Source organism: Hyperolius riggenbachi, chromosome 2, assembly GCF_040937935.1.
Source record: "Hyperolius riggenbachi isolate aHypRig1 chromosome 2, aHypRig1.pri, whole genome shotgun sequence".
Classification (NCBI taxonomy): Eukaryota; Metazoa; Chordata; class Amphibia; order Anura; family Hyperoliidae; genus Hyperolius; species Hyperolius riggenbachi.
Window position 1 is genome coordinate 131221764 of NC_090647.1, and position 23112 is coordinate 131244875.

At 45.2% G+C, this 23112-nt stretch overlaps 1 protein-coding gene across 2 annotated transcripts in view; it reads right to left on the minus strand.

Annotated features, from left to right (window-relative positions):
- The window catches only part of OS9 (OS9 endoplasmic reticulum lectin), an 85108-nt gene that overhangs the window by 8696 nt on the left and 53300 nt on the right, over positions 1-23112 (minus strand). Inside the window, exons 13-14 of one of the 2 annotated variants that reach the window (XM_068267419.1) lie at positions 16502-16669; positions 11788-11897 (exon numbers count right to left, since the gene is read on the minus strand). In XM_068267419.1, coding sequence (XP_068123520.1) covers positions 11788-11897; positions 16502-16669 — 278 coding nt within the window. The remainder of the gene's footprint in view (positions 1-11787; positions 11898-16501; positions 16670-23112) is intronic. The other variant, XM_068267420.1, reaches the window with a different exon arrangement.

Sequence of the window (23112 nt, forward strand, 5' to 3'; positions counted from 1 at the left end):
GCCAGGGTCGATACATTTCCCTTACCGCGCACTGGGTGAACCTTGTGGAGCCTGGCAGCGATTCCTCGCCTGCTACGGCGCGGGTGTTGCCCACGCCGCAAACAGCTGCACCGCCGTCCCTCCCACTGGATAACAACAGCAGCACCTACCTCTCTGACTCCTTCTCCTCCAACGCATCTCAAAGCTGTACCTCATCCGGAAACGCTAACCCAGCAGCAGTAGGATCGTGGAAGCAGTGCAGCACAGCTGTTGGCATGCGTCAGCAAGCGTTGCTGTAGCTGATCTGCCTTGGGGATAAGCAGCACACAGGGGAGGAAATTTGGAGGGGAATAAAGGAACAGACGGATTTGTGGCTGGCACCGCTGGACCTGAAACCGGGCATGGTTGTGTGTGATAATGGGAGTAATCTCATTCGCGCTTTAAGGTTGGTTAAGCTGACACACATCCCTTGCCTGGCGCACGTGATGAACCTAGTAGTTCAGCGGTTCCTGAGGCCATACCCAGGCGTGGCCGATCTTCTGTTGAAGGTGCGACGAGTGGCCAAACATTGTAGAAATTCCAGTACTGCTTCGGGGGCACTCGCCAAGATGCAGGAGCGCTTCAATCTCCCCCACCATCGCTTGCTGTGTGATGTCCCTACGCGCTGGAATTCTACGCTGCTCATGCTAGCTCGCTTTTGCGAGCAGAAGAGTGCAGTGGTCCAGTACATGACGGCGCAGTACCGAGGCGCATCCGGACAGCTGCCAAGCTTCTGTGGATCCGATTGGGCCAACATGTTGGACCTCTGCCAAGTCCTCCAAAATTATGAGCAATCCACGTTGCTTGTGAGCAGTGACAACTCTTCAGTCAGCATTACCATACCACTGCTGTGTTTACTGAAGAGGTCAATGTTGAAAATCAAGGAAACAGCTGTCATGATGCAACTGGGGGAATCTGAAGGAGAAAACGATCAGCGTGATGATACCAACATCAGGCCATCTGCCTCAGGAAACGCTGGCCCCAGCAGCTATGACGAAGAGGAGGAGGAGGAACAGCTGGAGTTGGAGCAGGAATTTCATGCCACCACTGACGAGGGCCAGAGCGGTGCACGTTGGACTTCCACAATTCAGCGCGAATGGTCAGCAGAAGCAGACCAGGAAGAAGGTGACGACTATGATGCATCACAACGCTCACAAGAGGATGATGAGGATTCTGGCAGGACTCTGGCACACATGGCTCAATTCATGCTAGACTGCATTGAACGTGACCCACGCATTGTGCGCATTCTGGACAACACCAATTACTGGGTTTATACCCTTCTGGATCCACGGTACAAACACAATGTTCCAAAACTGCTTGAAGAAAGAGTCAGACAGGTCAAAATGGAAGAATACCAGCAGGCCCTTTGGAGACTTTAGAGAGGAGATTGACATCCTCCCCTCCTCTAGCCAGTTGTACGCCGACAGACTGACTTCCGCAAACCCAGGACGACCAGGAGGGCAGCAAACAACACAAGCCGCAGCTAGTGCCCAAAAGGGAATGGTATCAGCAGTGTCCTTGGAGTGGGAAAATTTTCTGACACCCATGCAGCAGCCCACAGAACAGCAAGCGTGCAGATCCACCTCCAACACCGATCGCCTGGAGAAGATGGTCAAGGACTACATGTCAGATGGCGTAGCTGTGTTGAACAATCCATCTGCACCCTTCAACTATTGGGTATCGAAGCCAGACACCTGGCACGAACTGGCAATGTACGCAATAGAGGTGCTGGCTTGCCCGGCAGCCAGCGTTATGTCGGAACGCTGCAGTGCCGCCGGAGGCATCGTCACAGATCAGCGTATCCGCCTCTCCACAGAAAATGCAGACCGTCTGACTCAAATTAAAATGAATCAATCCTGGATTGGAAACGACTACGCAACACTCCCGGACCCCAACCAAGTAACATGAACAATGAACATCTGTGATGGGTTAGCGTTTCCAGTCCCTGTTTATTGAACCGCTCATCTGTATTACATTTATGACTGCATGGCGACAAAATGCATTGCTATCCGCACGCTTCTTGTCCTCATGCAAGGCCTGGGTTGCGCCTCAAAGCGTGGCCTTCTCCTCCTGCGCCTCCTCCTGTTCCATCACGTGTGCTGCTGCTGGGTTAGCGTTGCCGGTCCCTTTTTACGGAACCTCTTATCTGTATTACATTTATGACTGCATGGCGACAAAAAGCATGTTACCTGTGCAAAGAAAAATGACATTTTCCGCATTTAAAAGACATTTTTTCCTTTGAAACTTTACAATAAATTTTCTCAAAAACTATAAGCTCTTTTTCAAATATTTTTTTCCCTCTTGTACCCACTCCCAAGGTGCACATACCCTGCAAATGTGGGGTATGTAGCATGTAAGGAAGCTTTACAAAGCACGAAAGTTCGGGTCCCCATTGACTTCCATTATGTTCGGAGTTCGGCGCGAACACCCGAACATCGCGGCCATGTTCGGCGAACGTTCGCGAACCCGAACATCCAGGTGTTCGCCCAACACTAATCTCTGGAGATGGACTTATAACCTTGAGATTGTTGATCTTTTTCCACAATTTAGGTTCTCAAGTCCTCAGACAGTTCTCTTCTCTTTTTGTTGCCCATGCTTAGTGTGGCGCACACACAGACACCGCGCAAAAACTAAGTGATCTCTCCTTTTTATCTACCTTCAGGTGTGATTTTTAAATTGCTCACACCGGTTACTTGCCCCAAGGGAGTTTAAGGGAGCACCACATGCTTGAAACAATCTTATTTATCCACAATTCTGAAAGGGGGCCAATATTTCTGTCTAGCTCCTTTTTGGAGTTGTGTGACATTCTGTCCAATTTGCCTCCCACCCACTTTTTTGTTGTTCAAATACACACAGGGAATACACGTGTATAGCAAAACGTGTTACTGCAATAAGTTTCTGTGCGAAGGCTACAATTACACTCACGGTAATTGGTTTTCTGCGTTGCCTCTACGAGGGGTGGAACCATGAGATAGCTCCGCCTAGTGGACAGGAAGCACAAGATACAATTAAATAGCCACATCCTCATACCTATCCTCAGTGCATTGACTATTACCTTGACTCAGTAGGAGACTTACCGTTAGATTTGGGTGGGTAGGTTCACCCCTCGTAGAGGCAATGCAGAAAACCAATTACCGGTGAGTAATTGTAGCCTTCTGCTCGCCTCTACTTGGGGTGGAACCATGAGAGTTACAATATTACCTCTCTTAGGGCGGGACTACTTCAGACAATACGTTACGACCGAACCCCAAGTCCTGGTGACTTGGTAAATCCAAACAGTAGTGCTTTATGAAGGTGTCATAAGAGGACCATGTGGCAGCCTTACAAATTTGGAGTACTGAGGCAGAATTTCTTTCTGTCCAGGAAGAGGAGACAGCCCTAGTGGAGTGTGCTTTGACAATAACAGGGACTGGTTTGCCTGCAATTTCATAAGCTTTGCTTATACATAACTTCAACCAGTTACTTAAAGTACTCTTGGATGCTCTTAACCCTTTACTACCACCCTGCAACTGTACAAATACATTATCCTCCTTTCTCCACTCAGCAGTTTTGTCTAAATAAAGCAAAATCATTTTCCTGACATCCAGGGAATTGAACTTTTCCTCTTTTCGTTTAGAAGGATTCGGACAAAGAGAAGGGATAAAGATTTCCTGTTCACTGTGGAAATCTAACAACTTTTGGAGAAAAATTGGGAGGTAACTTAAAAGTGATTCTATCTGGTTGGATAGTTATGAACGGTGGCTTAGTGCATAAGGCTTGTATTTCCCCTATACACCTGACTGTAGTCACTGCTACTAGCAAACAGGTTTTAAGCACTATGGCCTGGTGCACACCAAAAACCGCTAGCAGATCCGCAAAATGCTAGCAGATTTTAAAACGCCTTTTCTTTTTTTGTAGCGTTTCAGCTAGCATTTTGCGGTTTTGTGAAGCATTTTTGGTGTAGTAGACTTCATGTATTGTTACAGTAAAGCTGTTACTGAACAGCTACTGTAATAAAAACTGCCTGGCAAACCGCTCTGAAGTGCCGTTTTTCAGAGCGGTTTGCGTTTTTCCTATACTTAACATTGAGGCAGAAATGCATCTGCAATCCAAAATCTGCAGCAGCCCGGGAGTATGCGTTTCTGCAAAACGCCTCCCGCTCTGGTGTGCACCAGCCCACTGAAATACATTACCCTAGTGGATCCGCACCCGCAAGCGGATCGCAAACCGCAGCCGAACCGCTCTGGTGTGCACTAGGCCTAAGTCCCTAATGGAGATCTGGTCCATTGGCTCAAAGGGGAATGCAATAAGAGAATTTATGACTAAATTCAAGTCCCAAGGCGGAACAGTGTTTCTTCACCACTGTTTTCCTTTTGAACTCCTTTTAATCAAAGAGTTTGAAGTGAAAGGAAAATCAAGTATGCACCCAGGGCTGCTAACTGCACCTTAACCTCCTGGGCGATAATCCCAAACTGAGCTCGGGGTATATCGCGCAGGAGGATTTCTCAGGCCCTGGTGGGCCGATTTGCATAATTTTTTTTTGTTACACGCAGCTAGCACTTTGCTAGCTGCGTGTAACTTCCGATCGTCGCCGATACGCCGCTACCCGCCGTGCCGCGCAGCCCCCCCCCAGACCCCTTGCGCAGCATGGCCAATCACTGCCAGGCAGCGCTGAGGGGTGGATCGGGACTCCCTCTGACGTCCATGACGTCGGTGACGTCATCCCTCCCCGTCGCCATGGCGACCGGGGAAGCTCAGCAGGAAATCCCGCTCTGAACGGGATTTCCTGCTTACTCTGATCGCATAAGTCGATCGGAGTGGGTGGGGGGGATGCCGCTGCGCAGCAGCTATCATGATTTTAAAAAACAAAACGAAAAAAAGTGCTGCGCCCCCTCCTGGGCGATGCAATTGTATCGCCCAGAGGGTTAAGGGTGTTTAATTTTAGACCCATATCTAGCCCTTTCTGCAGGAACTCTAGAATATTGGGGAAAGAGAATTTCTCAAGATTTTCTGGATTGTCTTTGTTGAATTCACAATATACTTTCAAAATCCTGAGATAAATAGTGGAAGTGACAGGTTTCCTTGCATAAAGCAGGGTAGAAACCACTTTTTCAGATAGGGCTTGATTCAGTAATAGGCGGCGCTCAAAACCCACGCCTTCATGTTCAGACTGGCCACTGAGGGATGGTACACTTGTCCCTGAAATAGCAGATCCTCCCTGATCGGCAGGACCATGGGTTCCTCTACTGCTAGGGAGAGTAACGGAGGATACCAATGCCTTCTTGGCCAGTCTGGGGCAATGAGAATTATCGAGGCCTGGTCTTTGATCACTTTTTGAAGTACCCTGCCGATTAATTTCAGGGTGTACAAATGCTCTTTCCAGACCCAAGTGAAGCAAAAATGCGTCCAGACATATCGGAGAGCCTCTGGAATTGAGGGCGCAAAATCTGGGCAGAAGTGCATTGTTCCATGCGGCAAACAGGTCTATGGATGGAAGACCCCACTTGCTGCAAATTATCCAAAAGACATCTTTGTTCAGACACCAGTTGCTCTGATTTAGCACCCAACCTGCTAGAACATTGTCCTTTTCTTTGAGGTGAACTGACTTTAAGGAAACAACCTTGTTCTCTGCCCAACAGAAGATTTGCAGAGATAGAGATATTAGTGGAGGACTGCGAGTCCCTCCTCGCTTGTTTATGTGAGTTACTGCCGTCTGGTTGTCCGATTGGACAATTACGTTTTTGTTTACGAGCAGACTTTCCCATCTCTGTAGAGACTTCCAGATCGCCAATAACGCTTTGTGATTGGATGAGAAGGTCTTCTCTATTGGAGACCACCTGCCTTGGATCTATTCTCGACCCAGATGTGCTCCCCATCCCCCGAGGCTCGCATCGGTTGTAATAATTACTGGATTTTGCAAGATCCAACTTTTTGCAGGTTTTAACTGGAAGTCCACCAGATCAGAGACTGAATCACTGGATCTGATAGATCGATTTTTTGATGCAGATCCTCCTGTCTGCCTGACCACTGACATAGAATTGTCAGTTGAAAGATTATGTAATTTGCCTGAGCCCAAGCTACATCTGGAATACAGGCTGAATACTAACCCAGGAAAGACATAGCCTGTCTTACTGTGACAGACTTCGCTTTAAGAAGTTCCTGAGTACAAGAGATCACTTGATCCACTTTCTTTTGTGGCACACAAGAGATCTGGTTCACTGTGTCCAGTGATACTACCAGAAATTCTTTCTTCTGATCTGGTGTAAGATCGGATTTCTTTAAATTCAGTATCCATGCCAGGTCCTTCAGAACTGTCAGAGCCATCTGAATATGCTCTTGTAGAATATCTTTGGATTTTGCAGATAATCAGCAGATCGTCTAGATATGGTACTAGAATGATCTTCTGCATTCTCAGATGTGCTGCAACTTCTATCATGATCTTTGTAAAAATCCTGGGAGCACTTGAGATCCCAAAGGGAAGTGCTTTGAATTGAAGATGAAGGACCTGGGATTGAATGTGCACGGCTGCCCTCAGGTATTTCTAGTAAGCTGGCAGAATGGGTACATGATAATGCGCATAAGATCTATGGACGCCATGAACTAATCCTTCCCCAGAAGTTGAATTGTGGAAGAAATCTATTCCATGCAAAAAACTTTTTGTATTTTACAAAGCGGTTAAAAAACCAAAGATTTATAATAAGGCGAAAATCGCCGTTCGGTTTTGGAACCAGGAAGAGCGTGGAGTAAAAACCCCTTCCTCTCCTGAATTGGAACCTCTTCCACAACTCCCTTCAGGAAAAAGCTCCTTCACGTTTTTTTCCATTGCAGATTGCTTCACTGGGGACTGCAAACAACTTGTTACACAAAAGTGAATTGGAGGTTTCCTGGAAAATTGGATTCTGTATCCTTCCCTGGTAGTCTGGCAAATATTTGTTTTTTGAAATTTTTTGCCAGGCTGGGAAAAATGCTTTTAACCTGCCCCCTACCTGAACATAGTCATAGTTCCTTACTGGATTGTTTGGGGGTGTCTGAGGATTGTGGATTAAAGAGACTCTGTAACATGAAAAACCTCCCCTGGGGGGTACTCACCTCGGGTGGGGGAAGCCTCGGGATCCTAATGAGGCTTCCCACGCCGTCCTCTGTCCCACGGGGGTCTCGCCGCAGCCCTCCGAACAGCCGGCGACTGTGCCGACTGTCAGTTCAATATTTACCTTTGCTGGCTCCAGCAGGGGCGCTGTGGCGACTTTCGGCACGGAAATAGACGGAAATACCCGATCTCCGTCGGGTCCGCTCTACTGCGCAGGCGCCGGAAACTTGCGCCTGCGCAGTAGAGCAGACCCGACGGCGATCGGGTATTTCCGCCTACTTCGGCGCCGACAGCCATCAGAGCGCCTGCGCAGGAGCCAGGAAGGTAAATATTGCGTCACCGCTGTACGGAGGGCTACAGCGAGACCCCCGAGGGACGCAGGACGGCGTGGGAAGCCTCATTAGGATCCCGAGGCTTCCCCCACCCGAGGTGCGTACCCCCCAGGGGCCGTTTTGTCGTTACAGTTCCTCTTTAAAGAGCAAGCCTTTGGCTTTGAAGCCTTTTTTCATCTGCCATTTCTTATTCAGCTCCCTACCTCTATAAGCTTTTCTAGGGCCCCAAAACCTTTTTCTAGGGGCCCGTTTCTTCTTTAGAGGAGGAAAACAGGTTTTCTTTTTGACTGCCCTTTCAAGTGCATGCTCCAGGGCTGAACCAAAAAACAGGTCTCCTTCAAAAGGGAAGACCACAAAGTTTCACTTTGGTTGCCATGTCACCTTCCCAATTTTTTAGCCATAAAAATCTGCGTACAGTATTAAAGCTAGACTCCTAGCAGAAATTCTGACAGCCTCACTCGAGGCATCCGCCAAAAATTTGGCGGCTAATTTTAAAGTGGTGACTGATAGGGAAATACTCTCAAGGGGAGCACCACCTTTCAAGCGAGCCTGCATCTCCTGCAGCCAGAGGTTTAAACAACGAGCAGTACAAGTAGCTGCTAAATTAAGAGAAAGGAGGCAGAAGTAGCCTCCCAAGCTTTCTTGAGTAGAGTCTCCATTTTCCTATCTGATAAATCTTTCTGCAAACCCGTATCCTCAAAAGGGATGGTTGAATCTCTGGATAGCCTTGAAATGGCAGCGTCAATTCTAGGACATTTAGACCATTTGATTATATCCTCTTCATTAACCAGTAGCCAACCGCGTCACGCCGATGGGCGTGGCCGCGGCAGCAGGCCCAGGACCACCTAACCCCGATCGGCGTAAAGTCCTGGGGCTCTGGTTTGCAGGAGATTGCACGCAGTCCTGGGGCTCTGGTTTGCAGGAGATTGCGAACAAACAAAAATAAACAAACATCTGGGGGGCGATCAGACCCCACCAACAGAGAGCTCTGTTGGTGTGGAGAAAACTAAGGGGGGGGGGGGGGGGGGGGGGTGATCACTAGTGTGCTGTGTCATGTGGCCCTGCAGCTTGGCCTTAAAGCTGCAGTGGCCAATTTATCTAAAAATGTCCTGGTCACTAGGGGGGGGGGGGGGGGGGGGTTAACACCATGGTCCTCAAGAGGTTAAAAAGGATAACGCCTTTTAAATGATCTATCAATATGCATCCTCTTAGGTTCTTTCCACTCATCCACAATTAAATCAATCATTGTTTTGTGTACTGGAAAAACCAGAACTATCAGTTCTGAATACATATCTTCAATAGAAGCATGTTTAGGCTTTTCAGTAGGAATATTTAAAGCCGTGCAAATGTACTCTAACAATTCATTAGACTGATCGGGTAGCAGTTTAAAGTTTCCTCCATTAGAGGATTCCTCTTCCTGGGTGGAAGATTCCCCCACATGCTCTATATCCTCAGAGGAGGAATCCACAGCCCTCTGTGTACCAAACAAACCAGGTAAGTCCATATCCGAAATAGGAGTGACAACCCCAGTAGTGGCTGGTAAAGTGAGAGCTTCCTTTGCAGCTAAAAATGTTTCTGCTAAGCGCTCCTGAAAGTTAGCTAACATATCGTTAAACATGTCACCACTGTCATGCTTTACAACCTGTAAGATACAGGCATTACACAGGGTCTTGGGATAAGAGGGGGCCAGCCTTTTCTGACAAACACCACACTCTCTGGTAACTTTAAAAGATGTGGGGTTCTGAAAAATAAACAGAAAGAAAAGGACTGAATGTTAGAGTACAAAAAGAAAGGATATTGCCCCCATGCTGATAAAAAGACCTTACATGGTCAGTATCAGGCTGAGCAACAGTGTCCCTGTCCTGAGAGGAGTCCTCCATGGCGGATGGCAGAGGCTAAGCTGTGTATAGCACACTATGCTCAGCGGCGTCTGTGTAACAGACAGACGCCGGCAGCGTTTCCATGAGGTTTTAAGGTCCGCCCCCTGCAGGCGGAAGTTCCGGGTGCCACTTAAACTTCTGCCACCTCTAGTGGAAAGCGCCGCTTCCTCGCTCAGCGCTTATGCGGAAAGTCGGACGCGAGGATACGAGCAGGGCTGCAGAGCACTTGTCAGGTCCCGCTTCCCTAGCCCGTCATCTGCCTTGTCTCAGCCCCACACGGCGGCCGGCTGGCTCAGAGTCCCAGCATTAGCATACTCTGGCCGGAAGGCAAAGACAAGGGCTGACCTTACTCTTGGACTCCCCGGAGAACCCAGCAATTGTATCCTGTCTGTCCAGGGGACAGGAAAGCACAGAGGATAGGTAGGAGGATGTGGCTATTTAATTGTATCTTGTGCTTCCTGTCCCCTAGGCAGGCGGAGCTATCATGGTTCCACCCCGAGTAGAGGCAAGCAGAAATACTTGATTTTCCTGGGCAAAATTTCTGGGGTTCCAATTTCAGCCATGACTATGTCCTCTCAAAAGCATTGTTGTGATCCAGATTATTTTTCTCTTCCTTTCCCCCACAAATGCAGAGTGTATACACAGTAGAGTCTTACCTCATACAGGCAGGACACAGGAGACAGCACCGCACTCTATGCTTCAGACTGTCTGCTTATTAACCCTCGTAGTGGAAATTAGCCCTGTACCCACTGGTCACTATACCTGGGGGGGGGACGGGGAGGATTTGAACCTAAATGGGCCCCTAGAAGCTCTGTGGCTTCCTTTGCCTCTATGGAAGTGCTGGCCCTGCCCAACTGAACTGATAAGTTAGCTGGTTCTCCCAGATTTAACTCTTAACCATAAATTAGTCAAATCCCTATCAGTTATGAAGGCACAATTAGAAATAGGACTTTAGATTACATGAAGTTTAGCAGAATATGTCAGTACTACATAAAGTACCTGATGAATACAGTAATAACCATTCAAAAGACCACTACAGCCTCTATACAAATAAAGTTTAGGTCTCAACCTATGAATAATAATAATAAAAAAAAACAAAAAAAAACAAAAACGGGAGACTGGATTAGTCCTATGATTCTACAGGAGTCAATTTTGGCCATTTAAGAAACATTTCAAGATTGTTGTATGTTATGAGAGCAGAGTTTGAGAATCACATACTATCCTTCAGTGTATACCATTGCAATGAACAGTGGGTAGAGCTAAGGTTTGGCAACAGTGGTTTTAAGTCTTCCAGTGGATTTTGGCAGCACAGAGACACCATGGAGAGGTGAAGGGACAGTCCCCCCATTGACAGAGGTGATCCATGGACCCTATACAGTGGCATATGAAAGGTTAAAGGGGAGTTTCTGCATATTGTAGGGTGGTGACTTGCACAACAGGGTAATTGCTAGTTTATGTTTTTTTATGTGTATTAGAGATAAGAATTGTGTATTTGATCGATACTGTGTGACTAGCCTTGATAAGAGTACACTTTGGGCGACCTCAAAACAATTGTCACTTATTAGCATGGTGATGAAATAAATGGCTTGGAATAGCAGTTCGATGGGCTGGGCATTCAATGGATTTGGGTATGTTTGAACACTGCCACTCGTTCTTGGCCAAGAGCGCCCGATATCACAGTAGGAGGTGTGCCAACACGCTTTCTGATTTCCCAATTACAATTAAGGCACCACTAGTATCTTAAAGGACCACTATCGTAATTGTAAAGTTTAAAATACATGTAAACACGTTCAAATAAGAAGTTTGTTTATTGCAGAGTAAAATAAGCCATAAATTACTTTTCTCTTATGTTGCTGTCACTTACAGTAAGCAGTAGAAATCTGACAGAACTGACAGGTTTTGGACAAGTCCATCTCTTCATGGGGGATTCTCCGCATTGCCTTTATTATTTCTAAAGAGACAATCCCTGAAAAGGATTTTTTATAAAAGATGCAGACCACCTCTCTACCGGTTTGCACACTGTTTCGGCAGTTGGGCAGAGCAACTACCATTCACTAGGTGCTTTTAAAAATAAAGAAAACCCTGAGAATCCACATAAGGAGCTGGGCTAGTCCAAAACCTGTGGGTTCTGTCAGATTTCTACTACATACTGTAAGTGACAGCAACATAGGAAAAAAGTCATTTAGGTCTCATTTTACACTGGTAGAAATGTACTTATTTGTATGTGTTCACGTTATTTTACATTTGTATGATTTTCGTGATAGTGGTCTTTTACTATGTTGACAACTTTGAAAACCCTGCCCACAGGTCACATGAGCACTATTACTTGGAGAGGTTATGGTGGTTGAGGGATGTGAAGAGTTGCAGATAGAAAACTGGCGTTATCAGTACTGAAAATTATCCAGTTGGCATGTTTAATAACACCCCCCCCCCCCTTCCCAGGCTTGCTAGGGATCCTACAAATTGCAGATTTGACCTTGAGTAAACATACCAGCAAGTTGAAAAATATCTCTTTGAGGTTCTTTGTATCTTCATCTGAAAGCCAATGTCCATCATCATCCTCTCCAAAATCCCCCGTCAAGATTTTAATTTCTATTTTACCTAACAGGGAAACAACAGTAACTTACACAGTTGCATAAAGGTGAACAGGATCTAGAAATTATGCAACATAAAAAAAGGTACACAAGTTGAACATTCTTCCATAGCGTAACTGCTTACATTTCCATTCAATTACATCTCTGTCATATGCTCCATTTACTTTGCAGTGGACAGAAAGATCTTATTGTGTAAGCAGTCAATTCCTAAACCACATTCATGGCCAGCCTCTCACAAACCCGCCTGGATCCTCGATATGCCCCGATAATGTAGCGAATCCGGGTGTACTGCGCATGCCCCATCGCTGGGAGTGTTCTGTGTACTACTGCGCAGGCACAGAATGCTACCAGTTGTGGGAGTATGACTGGGGAGAATGCGCGCGGCCAGACTGTGCTTGCACAGGCTGGCCCTGTTTGGCGGAAACAACAGGCCCCCTAGTGGGGGGGTCCAGGTGGCCAGAGATGACGAGAGACCAATTAGCCTGAAGAGGGCTGGAGAAAGCCCCAGGTATGTATCATTCTTTATTTGTATGGTGTCAGGTACACTTTAAAAGAGTAACGCCATGAAGTTTGCCATTGAATAAGCTCATCATTTGTAATGTATAGCTTTTTTTTGTCCTTTTAAAAAAAAGTTATTAGCTGCAAAAGTCAGAGATTAACACCATTTGTCTTGACTAGTAGTCTAATATGGGTGCGTTCTGCCTGTGATCCTCCAGAGGCTTCCCCTGTCTTCCTTCGTCAGGCCTTTTTAGCGCTTAGACCCCCAAAGCGAGGACGCTCTGCGCCGCAGCAGTAACAGACCTGCTTGGATTGGGCAGAAAAGGCCAAGCCTGATTAGGTTGGTGCTACTGCACAGGCGGGTCACGCTCGCACAGTAGCAGGGACCTGATCAGGCTCAGCTCTTTCTGCCAAAGCAGGTCTGTGCTACTGCGCACGTGCAAGCTGTCCGCAAGCCCTTGTGGACAGTTTTGATGCGAGGACAGTGCTTGAAGGGCCTGGTGGAGGAAGATGAGGGAAGTCTCTGGAGGCTCTCTACTAAGGCAAGTACCCAAACTTAAAGTTAAAGGTGTAGAAACACATCCTAAAACCTCATTTAAAAAGCATGTCCTGACAGATTCTGCAATGAGAGAAGAGACAGTTTTAATGATCTTTCAAAGTAAGTTACAAGGGAACAGGGAAAAAAAAAAAAGTTTACTTGCAATGCATGATGCAATTTGGGAGATCCTGTAGTTTAAAGCTTTATGGAAGCTCAGCTCTCAAAATAGGAGAACAAATTGGTCCTCTCCTCAGCTTCTACCTCACAAATCAGAAACTGACTTTTCAGATTATCACAGATTACTTTTCTCAAGTCTGTCCCAAAACCCTCATTAGGAAAACTTCCACTAGTACAAAAAAAATGAGATCTGTTTGTGGAAAAGCCACTGCTCAGTTTGTGAAACGCTCAGTTTGTGGAAAGTTCTGCCACTGCGATTAAGATACACCAGATACATGGGACTGCAACTATTCATAGTTTTTATACTTTGAGTTACCGCAATAGAAATGATTGCCATTAGTGACTTTCATCAAAATGTAAAGTCCTGAACAAATGTTTCAGCTGATCGTTCATGGAGTACCTTTCTATACATTACTCAGTATGGGCTGAGCTCTTGCCCATCTGGCTAATCCACTGTTCAGCCTCTAAAGGGGATTCAATCAAAACCCATAAATGACTGATCAGCAGGCCTGGATGTACAGTCAGTGATACAGCTCCCATCAGATTTTCTATTAGAAACCTACTGATATCTGCTCAGCTGCTTTTCTTCTAGTTTTCTTCTGCCCCCTGCACTACAAACCAAAGAATTCACTGCTGACAGCTCAGGATTTTGTCTTGTCCAAATTACTTCTCAGTCCAATTTTACTGAGGACCTTTTTTTTTTTTTTTTTTTTTTTTAATCTTTTGTTAAAAAGGCACAATTCAGGTAGATTTGCAATGCAAACAAACTATAGATTGCAAATTCTATGCCTTATGCTCCTTTCACAACTGCATCTGTTGCAACAATCTAAATCGTATTGCAACGCAATTGTTTTTCAGTGGTACATTCCCATTGGTGCATCAGCGGCGCAGCAGTTCTCGTGGAATAACACACAGCATGCAGTTCTTTTACTGGGAAATGTGCACGTTTACAGTGAAGTACATTTCTATGGACTGTAAGCATCACATTACACATCACAATGCAACTTTTCATCACCCTTGCGCTTTAATAGCATCACAATGCAATGTGCATAGTGTGCAAGTAGGCTTAATCTACAGTGGTTTGCAGAAGTATTCGGTCCCCTTCAAGTGTTCCACATTTTGTCACATTACTGCCACAATAAATCTATTTTATTGGAATTCCACATGAAAGACCAATACAAAGTGGAGTACACGTGAGAAGTGGAACGAAAATCATACATGATTCCAAACATTTGTTAAAAAAAAAAAAAACTGCAAAGTGGGGTGTGCGTAATTATTCAGCCCCAAGTCAATACTTTGTAGAACCACCTTTTGCTGCAATTACAGCTGCCAGTCTTTTAGGGTATGTCTCTACCAGCTTTGCACATCTAGAGACTGAAATCCTTGCCCATTCTTCTTTGTAAAACAGTTCCAGCTCAGTCAGATTAGATAGACAGCGTTTGTGAACAGTAGTTTTCAGATCTTGCCACAGATTCTCGATTGGATTTAGATCTGGACTTTGACTGGGCCATTCTAACAGATATGTTTTGTTTTAACCACCCTGGCGTTCTGATTAAATCGCCAGGGTGGCTGCGGGAGGGTTTTTTTTAAATAAAAAAAAAACTATTTCATGCAGCCAACTGAAAGTTGGCTGCATGAAAGCCCACTAGAGGGCGCTCCGGAGGCGATCTTCCGATCGCCTCCGGCGCCCAGAATAAACAAGGAAGGCCGCAATGAGCGGCCTTCCTTGTTTTGCTTATATCGTCGCCATAGCGACGAGCGGAGTGACGTCATCGACGTCAGCCGACGTCCTGACGTCAGCCGCCTCCGATCCAGCCCTTAGCGCTGGCCGGAACTTTTTGTTCCGGCTGCGCAGGGCTCAGGCGGCTAGGGGGGCCCTCTTTCGCCGCTGCTCGCGGCGAATCGCCGCAGAGCGGCGGCGATCAGGCAGCACACGCGGCTGGCAAAGTGCCGGCTGCGTGTGCTGCTTTTTATTTGACAAAAATCGGCCCAGCAGGGCCTGAGCGGCAGCCTCTGGCGGTGTTGGACGAGCTGAGCTCGTCCAGACCGCTCAGCAGGTTAAACCATTCCATTGTTGCCCTGGCTTTATGTTTAGGGTTGTTGTGCTGGAAGGTGAACCTCCGCCCCAGTTTCAAGTCTTTTGCAGACTCCAAGAGATTTTCTTCCAAGATTGCCCTGTATTTGGCTCTATTCATCTTCCCATCAACTCTGATCAGCTTCCCTGTCCCTGCTGAAGAGAAGCACCCCCAGAGCATGATGCTGCCACCACCATATTTGACAGGGGGGATGGTGTGTTCAGAGTGATGTGCAGTGTTAGCTTTCCGCCACACATAGCGTTTTGCATTTTGGCCAAAAATTGCAGTTTGGTCTCATCTGACCAGAGCACCTTCTTCCACATGTTTGTTGTGTCCCCCACATAGCTTGTGGCAAACTGCAAAACGGGACTACTTATGCTTTTCTGTTAATGGCTTTCTTCTTGCCACTCTTCCATAAAGGCCAACTTTGTGCAGTGCACAACTAATAGTTGTCCTATGGACAGATTCCCCCACCTGAGCTGTAGATCTCTGCAGCTCGTCCAGAGTCACCATGGGCCTCTTGACTGCATTTCTGATCAGCGCTCTCCTTGTTCGGCCTGTGAGTTTAGGTGGATGGCCTTGTCTTGGTAGGTTTACAGTTGTGCCATACTCCTTCCATTTCTGAATGATCGCTTGAACAGTGCTTTGTGGGATGTTCAAGGCTTTGGAAATCTTTTTGTAGCCTAAGCCTGCTTTAAATTTCTCAATAACTTTATCCCTGCTCCCAATATTCTCTTAAGACAACCTCTGAGGCCGTCACAGAGCAGCTGTATTTGTACTAACATTAGATTACACACAGGCGCACTATTTAGTCATTAGGCAATGTCTATGGGCAACTGACTGCACTCAGACCAAAGGGGGCTGAATAATTACGCACACCCCACTTTGCAGTTATTCATTTGTAAAAAATGTTTGGAATCATGTAAGATTTTCATTCCACTTTCTACTCACGTGTACACCACTTTGTATTGGCCTTTCACGTGGAATTCCAATAAAATTGATTCATGTTTGTGGCAGTAATGTGACAATACAGTATGTGGAAAACTTTGAGGGGGCCGAATACTTTTGCCAACCACTATGTAGGAAAACTATAGAAAAGTTAATAGAAAATGAGAAAGTGCAGTGGAAACAAATATGAAGAAAAATATATAAAAAGCGACGCCAGCTAGCAGAAATGCCAGAGAGCAGCTGAGCAGATAGGGCGATGCAGTGCGACACAAGAAAAGGGCACGGCTAAGATAACATAACTGGAATTGCATTCCACCTGACCATTTTGCAAACACAACTAGATGAAGCCAGACAGACCATAGAGGGAGCGCCTACCTTCTGCCTTCAGGCCTTCCTTTTCAAGCAGATCTTTAACAACATTTTCAATGACTCTCATCTGTGGGTTCTCGCTGCTCATTTCCTTCAGACTCCGCTCGGTATTCTCAGAGCTGCCCCTTCGTATCTTAGTGACCCTGACTTTTACACGGCCCTCCGATTGGTCATCTGATGTGGAGAGGCGATAGGAAAAATTAACCTCTCTATCCCAGATTAAACAAGAAGCCTAGCCATACACTGGTGATTACAATGCAGCTGAACGGCCGCGTTCGAGAACACCGCGCAAGTCACTTTTGACATGCAACGGCATTACCTGGTGGCCAAAAACCATCCCCCGTCACGTCTGAGCATGGCAACCACTGTGCTCAGATGCAACTGCTTGGAGGGGCTGCCTGTCCACCACCTCTCCACCGTTTGTCCATTGCCGAGCGCTAGCAAGTGCCCAACTGATGGACGGGAGCAGCTAACAGATTGTGAATTCACACATTCAGTTGCTCGTGAAAGAGGCCACAAGGGTGCGACTGATGCCTTTTAAATTAGGAGAACACACACATTGGTCAGTCAAATATTTTTGCCTGAAGATCACAAGAATTTTATAATGCTTTATAATATAATAGATTCATTATTGCAATTTGATTTTAAATATTTATATGTAGATGCTTGTAGTCCACTTTGAAAGATCAATAAAAAAAAAAAACAACAATGGTGTTCTGTACCAATTTAGGCTGTCTTTACAAGTTTAACCAGTTTATGCATTTGATACAGTCTATGTACGCCTCCAGAGACTTCATCTTAGTGCCTGTGATCACCGGCATCAATGAGTTGCCGGTGGTCATTGACAAAAGTGAAAGCATACACACATTACTTCTCTGTATTGTTCACAGTACACAAAAGGAATAAAGTGAGGGGATCTGTAGCGACCATATAGTAAAATTACAACTAAATACATTAAATTAAATAAGAATAAACACCCCATTACTGGTAATTAAACCCTTACCTCCCCCTCCCATAGTTACCAAAGTAAAAAAAAAAAGAAAAAAAAAAAGGCCATTTTAAAATATATAAAGTTTCCTTAGGGACTCAGCTTTTTTAATATGTATGTCATGAGGGTGCATAACTTATTTTTTACAAACAAAACATACACCTTTATTTCCAAATAAAATATTGTCACCATGCATTGAACTAGGGACATATTTAAAACATAGTAATAACCGGGACTATTGGGAAAACAAAATGTGTGGGTTTTATCCACAGTAACATTTTATTCTAAAACTATATTAAAAAAAAAAAAAAAAAAAAAACTGAGAAAAATGATTTTTTTCCCCCTTTTTTTTTCTTATTACCATTAAAATGCATTTAAAATAAAATAATTCTTAACAAAATGTACCACCCAAAGAAAGCCTAACTGGTGGCAAATAAATCAAGACTAAGATCCTTTTGTTAAGATTAGTGATAAAGTTATTGGCGAATGAATGGAAGGAGCGCTGACCGATGAAAATTGCTCTGGTTCATAAGAGGAAAAACCCCTTAGTGGTGAACTGGTTAGAACAAACCTTAAGGGCCCATTCACACTTAAAAGCGCAAAATGCCGGCGATTACCGCCTGCGTTTTGCGGGAGTGATTTTTCCGTGATTTAACGCGGAAAAAAAAAATCACTAGACACTGCAGCGATTTTTCCACGATCGCGTTTAGCGGTTCTATAGCACTGAAACACGATCGCCGGGAAATCGCCTGAAAATGGTGCAGGCTACACATTTGCCTTTGGTAATTTGCGTTAATCGCCGGCGATTAACGCAAATTGCCCAAGTGAGAACGGACCCATAGGGTATCATTGCACTAGCACTTTAAAAAGCGCTAGCGCTTGAGCGTTTTGCCAAAATCGCTGGCAAAACGCTTTACTGTGAATGAGCCCTTAGTGAGAGTTTTTTTTATGCTACCAAGAGGTCAAAAGCAGTAAGCAGTTTTACAGTAATAAGGCTCAAACTTCCCCATTCAACTGTGACATCTCCAGACACAACTGAATGGGTGGGGTTCTGCTTGCTTGTGAGCTTCAATAAAGCACTGGATGAGCTGTAATCACCTGCAAGTTGCCCTGTAAACACACACAGCATGCTGTGCATTACCCTGACGGAACTCGCCACACTACAATCAATGTGACCCCATAGGAATAACATTGCATTGCGTTGTGCTGCGATGATCTTGCCCATTGTGATGTGACGCAACAAACAGCGCACGATCCAATTCACATTTTCTTCTAAGTTTTCTCCTAGGAGACAATTTTTCATCTTCTGTCTAAAATAACTTTTCTGCAATTGATTAAGTACCAAAAAGCGAAAAGTACTGTGAAAATGATGATAATTTTTTTTCTTGGTTACCGGTGGCCTAAAAGGCATTTTTATTGGTAAGATGTGAAAATATCACCTAGGAGAAAAAAAGTGAATGGGGCCAATAGTGTGAAAGGAGCTTCATGAAGCATTTGAGACTATTGAAAATCACCCTTGAAAAATAAAAGAGAAATGGGAAGAAAAAATAAATAAAAAAAAGGGGAAACAAATTATAAAGTGTTCTTTTTTTCATGGCCAATCCAAAATGCTTCCTGGATTACTGAAGTGTTACACGCTGGCCACACATTGGCCTGTCGGGTTTGTTTACATCAACTGAACTTAACAGCGCAGTTAGCTTACAGTAAATGTGCAAGGAAGCTTTTGAGTTGACTTTAAAAAACTAAAACCAAAATTGGACAAGGCAAATTCTGAAGGCAGTCATGGTGATAAAGTTAGTGTAAATTATTAGTTTTGGAACCAAACTACTCAAGCTAATAAACCTATTGAGCAGTTCTGCTTGCTTGCCACTGTACAGATCTCTTACAAGATAAGGACAGAACTCTAAATGTGGGTATCTGAGGCAAAGCCACAGCACTACCAAAGTTATCCCACACTATTCATACCAGAATCAGCTCATTGCTTGTTCTGTGTTCACGAATGCTCACCAGTCACCACTATGTGCAAAAGAATCTGTCTATACTGCGTATCTGAATAAAGTGTATGAAGACTTGCATGTTCCACAGCAATGGAAAATGCTATGAAATAACATTAATGTACAGAGTGCGTGCTGTGTTATGACCACGTTGAAGTGCAAATGTACAAAGTGGAAGCTTAAACCTGGTACACAGATTAAATATGGATTAGCAAATCACAGGACAACGTTACCACCTTCATGTAGTATGAGGCCTCTTTCACAGTGCGATGTTAAAGTCGCACATTATAAGATACTTTAACGCAGAGTAACGCACAGCAATGCAGAGTCTGTGCGACATTCACAGTGCACACGTTGCGTTAGTGTGTAACGTGTAGCGTTATTAAAACCTGCTGCATGCTGTGCGTTTAACAATGAATCTGCTGCGTTACTTGTGTTGCACATGCTCAGTAATGTTTTTTCCATTTTTTAAAATGTTCCGCATGCGCCGTTTTCGTTCCATAGTAAATACATTTTGTAATGTGCGACTTTAACGTTGCACTGTGAAAGTGTATATGCGTTGTGTTAGGGCCGTGTTGTGCGCAAGTAGCCTGAGGGTCTACGGATTTTGAATACCATGTAGGTAAGTTCTCATATCACATGGAAGTGGTAAAATTGGCCTTATGTGTGCACATCCTTAGCCTAAACAGATTTCAGGGATGCCTTTGCTCTTCTCTATATGTGGTTTTGCAACTCTTGTTTAGAGAGGAAATTCTTCCTTCTACTATTTATATAGTTTACTATTCAAGTTCTCCTGCAGTCCAGTTGACAGTTTTAATCACCGCTGTAGAATCGAGATATGAATGCTTTAGCTCAGGTTCATTATCACTACCAAAATCAGTCTGCTGTTCACATCATACCCAGCAAGTTCAAGGTGAACCAGAATCACTAGGGTTTTGTATTTGATTTTATGTAAACGAGAAGGAACTCCTATGCATCACTTCTGAATATGTAATATACCTTCCACCTCCAAGCAGTGATCCACTGACAATGCCCATCTCATAGCACTCTCCCATGGATACCTACACCCAACATGTCAGTCAAGCATACAGGGCATCTGGCTGTACCATGCTGCAGTTAGGTTGACAGAGCGTAAAAGACATGCTGGGATTTAGGTCTGGTAATAGGAGAAATCACCAAAATCAGAACTGTCACTGACAGCTATTTATATTTGCATAATTCTGCATCAACTGATTTGCATATTTCAAGTAAAAGTAGAAAGTTGGGACTGAGCCAAAACTTATAGTAAAATGTCCTTTAGACGTCCGTGGCACAGGAATATGGGGAGGCAAAATGGCCTATGGACGTTCACTGCAGGCGGAAGTAAATTTGTACTAAAATACCTTTAGAAGTCTGTGGTGTATGGATGCGAAAAAAAAGAGAACACCTATTGATGTCCACGGCAGTCAAAGGGTTAATGCACTTCACTCACAGCTGACATCTTGGGGACTACTAGGGATGATTAAATAAGAGAAATGTGCAAATTCTAGTAAATGGGGGAGCAAGCCAATCACACTGCATTGCTAGTTCCCAAATTCTATTACCACTCATTTCCACTAGGGCTGAATCTGCACCGTTTCCCCGCAGGAGAGTCGGACGGAGGAACGCTGCCATAAGCGGGCAATGGCTTGCTGTCCAAATTGCACTGCAGTGTGCACCCGAAACCCTATAGCCCTGCATGGCTAAAGGTGGCCAGACACTGGTCGATTTGCCATCAGATTCAACCAAAAGATAGATCCCTCTCTGATCAGAGAGGGATCGTATGGCCACCTTACTGCAAACATATTGTGAATCGATTTCAGTCTGAAACCGATCACAATCTGTGGAGCTGCCACTGCTGCCCCCCCCTCATACATTACCTGCTCCGCCGGCGCGAGTCCCCTGGTCCTGTCTTCTCCGCCTGGTCCCGGCATCTTCTCCGCATCAGCTCCCGGCTGGCATCCGCGTGTAACTTTCCGTCACTCCAGTGACAGCGGAAGTTCAAATAGAGCGCCCTCTATTTGTACTTCCGATGTCACTGCAGTGACACAGGAAGTTATGCCGGATGCCGGGATGCGGAAGCTGATGCGGAGAAGATGCCGGGACCAGGCGGAGAAGACAGGACCAGGGGACTCGCGCCGGCGGAGCAGGTAATGTATACCTGCTGTATTGCGTCGGTCGTCGGGCATTCGAACGCTGCTATCGACGCACTCCCGACCCGCCGGCAACCGAGAAAAATCTTCCGCATGGATGGATCGACGGGAACGATGGATTTCGGACGTAAATCCATCGTTCTGTCAGCGGTGTGCGCGGCGATTTCACGGCCGTTTCAATCACTGTGATCGAAACGGACGTATTTCGGCGGGAAAATCGTTAGGTGTATGGGCCCCTTAAGTGATTTAGATACGTACTCACATCACTGCCATTGCCGGTGTAAATCTTACAACAGCTCAGTCGAAACCGGCCCTTAACTTACTGCAAAGCTCAGTTTCCTTTTATGCAAATTCCACTTTGCTTGGTTTCAGCTACAATCACTTGACAAGACATTATTAAGGTAGCACAAGCACTACAGTGTAAACAACAGCAGTCTAAAGCTAGGAACATGCACAATTACTGTTGCCTGCAGGGATGGAGACTTAATTCCTCGGATGAGAGTTCACGGTCGAGGTCAACATCGAAGGGCTCGTGTGCACACGCCTCAGCAGAGCGTCATCTAGCATATGTAATTGAGTACATTTAAAAAATCGGCGCCGGTAGACTTGGGCGCAGGATACAGCTGTTATATGGCTGATCCTGCTTCTGCACAAGTCCGGGCCGTTTTAATTACTATTCCCCCTCCAGGCCGCCATGGATGGTGGGAAATAAAATAATTCGGCTTCCAGCGATTGCTGGAGGCCGAATTATTGTGTTTAAGCAACCTCGGCTCCGTCCTCTGACGGCGCCGACGTTACTCACTGAGCGCCGCTATAGACTGATTCACAGTATAGTCTATAACGGCACTGGCTGTGCCCAAATCTAGCAGCGCCAAAAAGCACTGCTCCGGTGTAATTAGCTCTGGCTAGGTAGGTTATCCCCATAGATATCTTGTAGATCATGTGTGCTCATCTTTAAAGGATGGCTTGAAGTTACAAGTGGCAGTAGAAGTGCAAAGGATAAGCATTCACATTACAGTATTAATACAGTAGAATCCCTTTATAGGTAACGCCAAGGGACCAGGACAAGCAGTTTACTAGAGCAGGATTCATCACACACACTGTATATTTATACAGATGCATAATCGGGACTGGATGTCTGAGATTACTATATCCAGAGGTGTACTATAATGAGATTCTATTGTAGAGCTCTTGAAGTGAAAATTAAGAGTTGTGACAAATCATATGGCTATTAAAAAAAAAAAAAAAAAAAAAAAAGTATATTTTAGTGCACTTCCAAGTAGAACCCCTGTTCTTGCATTAGCCACTGCCACTCCTAAACACAACAAAGCCATCGGTATTTTGGAGGCCTGCAGTCCTCAATCGTGCGACAACAGTATCTGCTGTATAAATCAGGTTAAGTACCATAATCTGAAAGCCTGCTTGCAAAAAGCTTTGCACTATAAGCATTGCTAATTGTTAGAC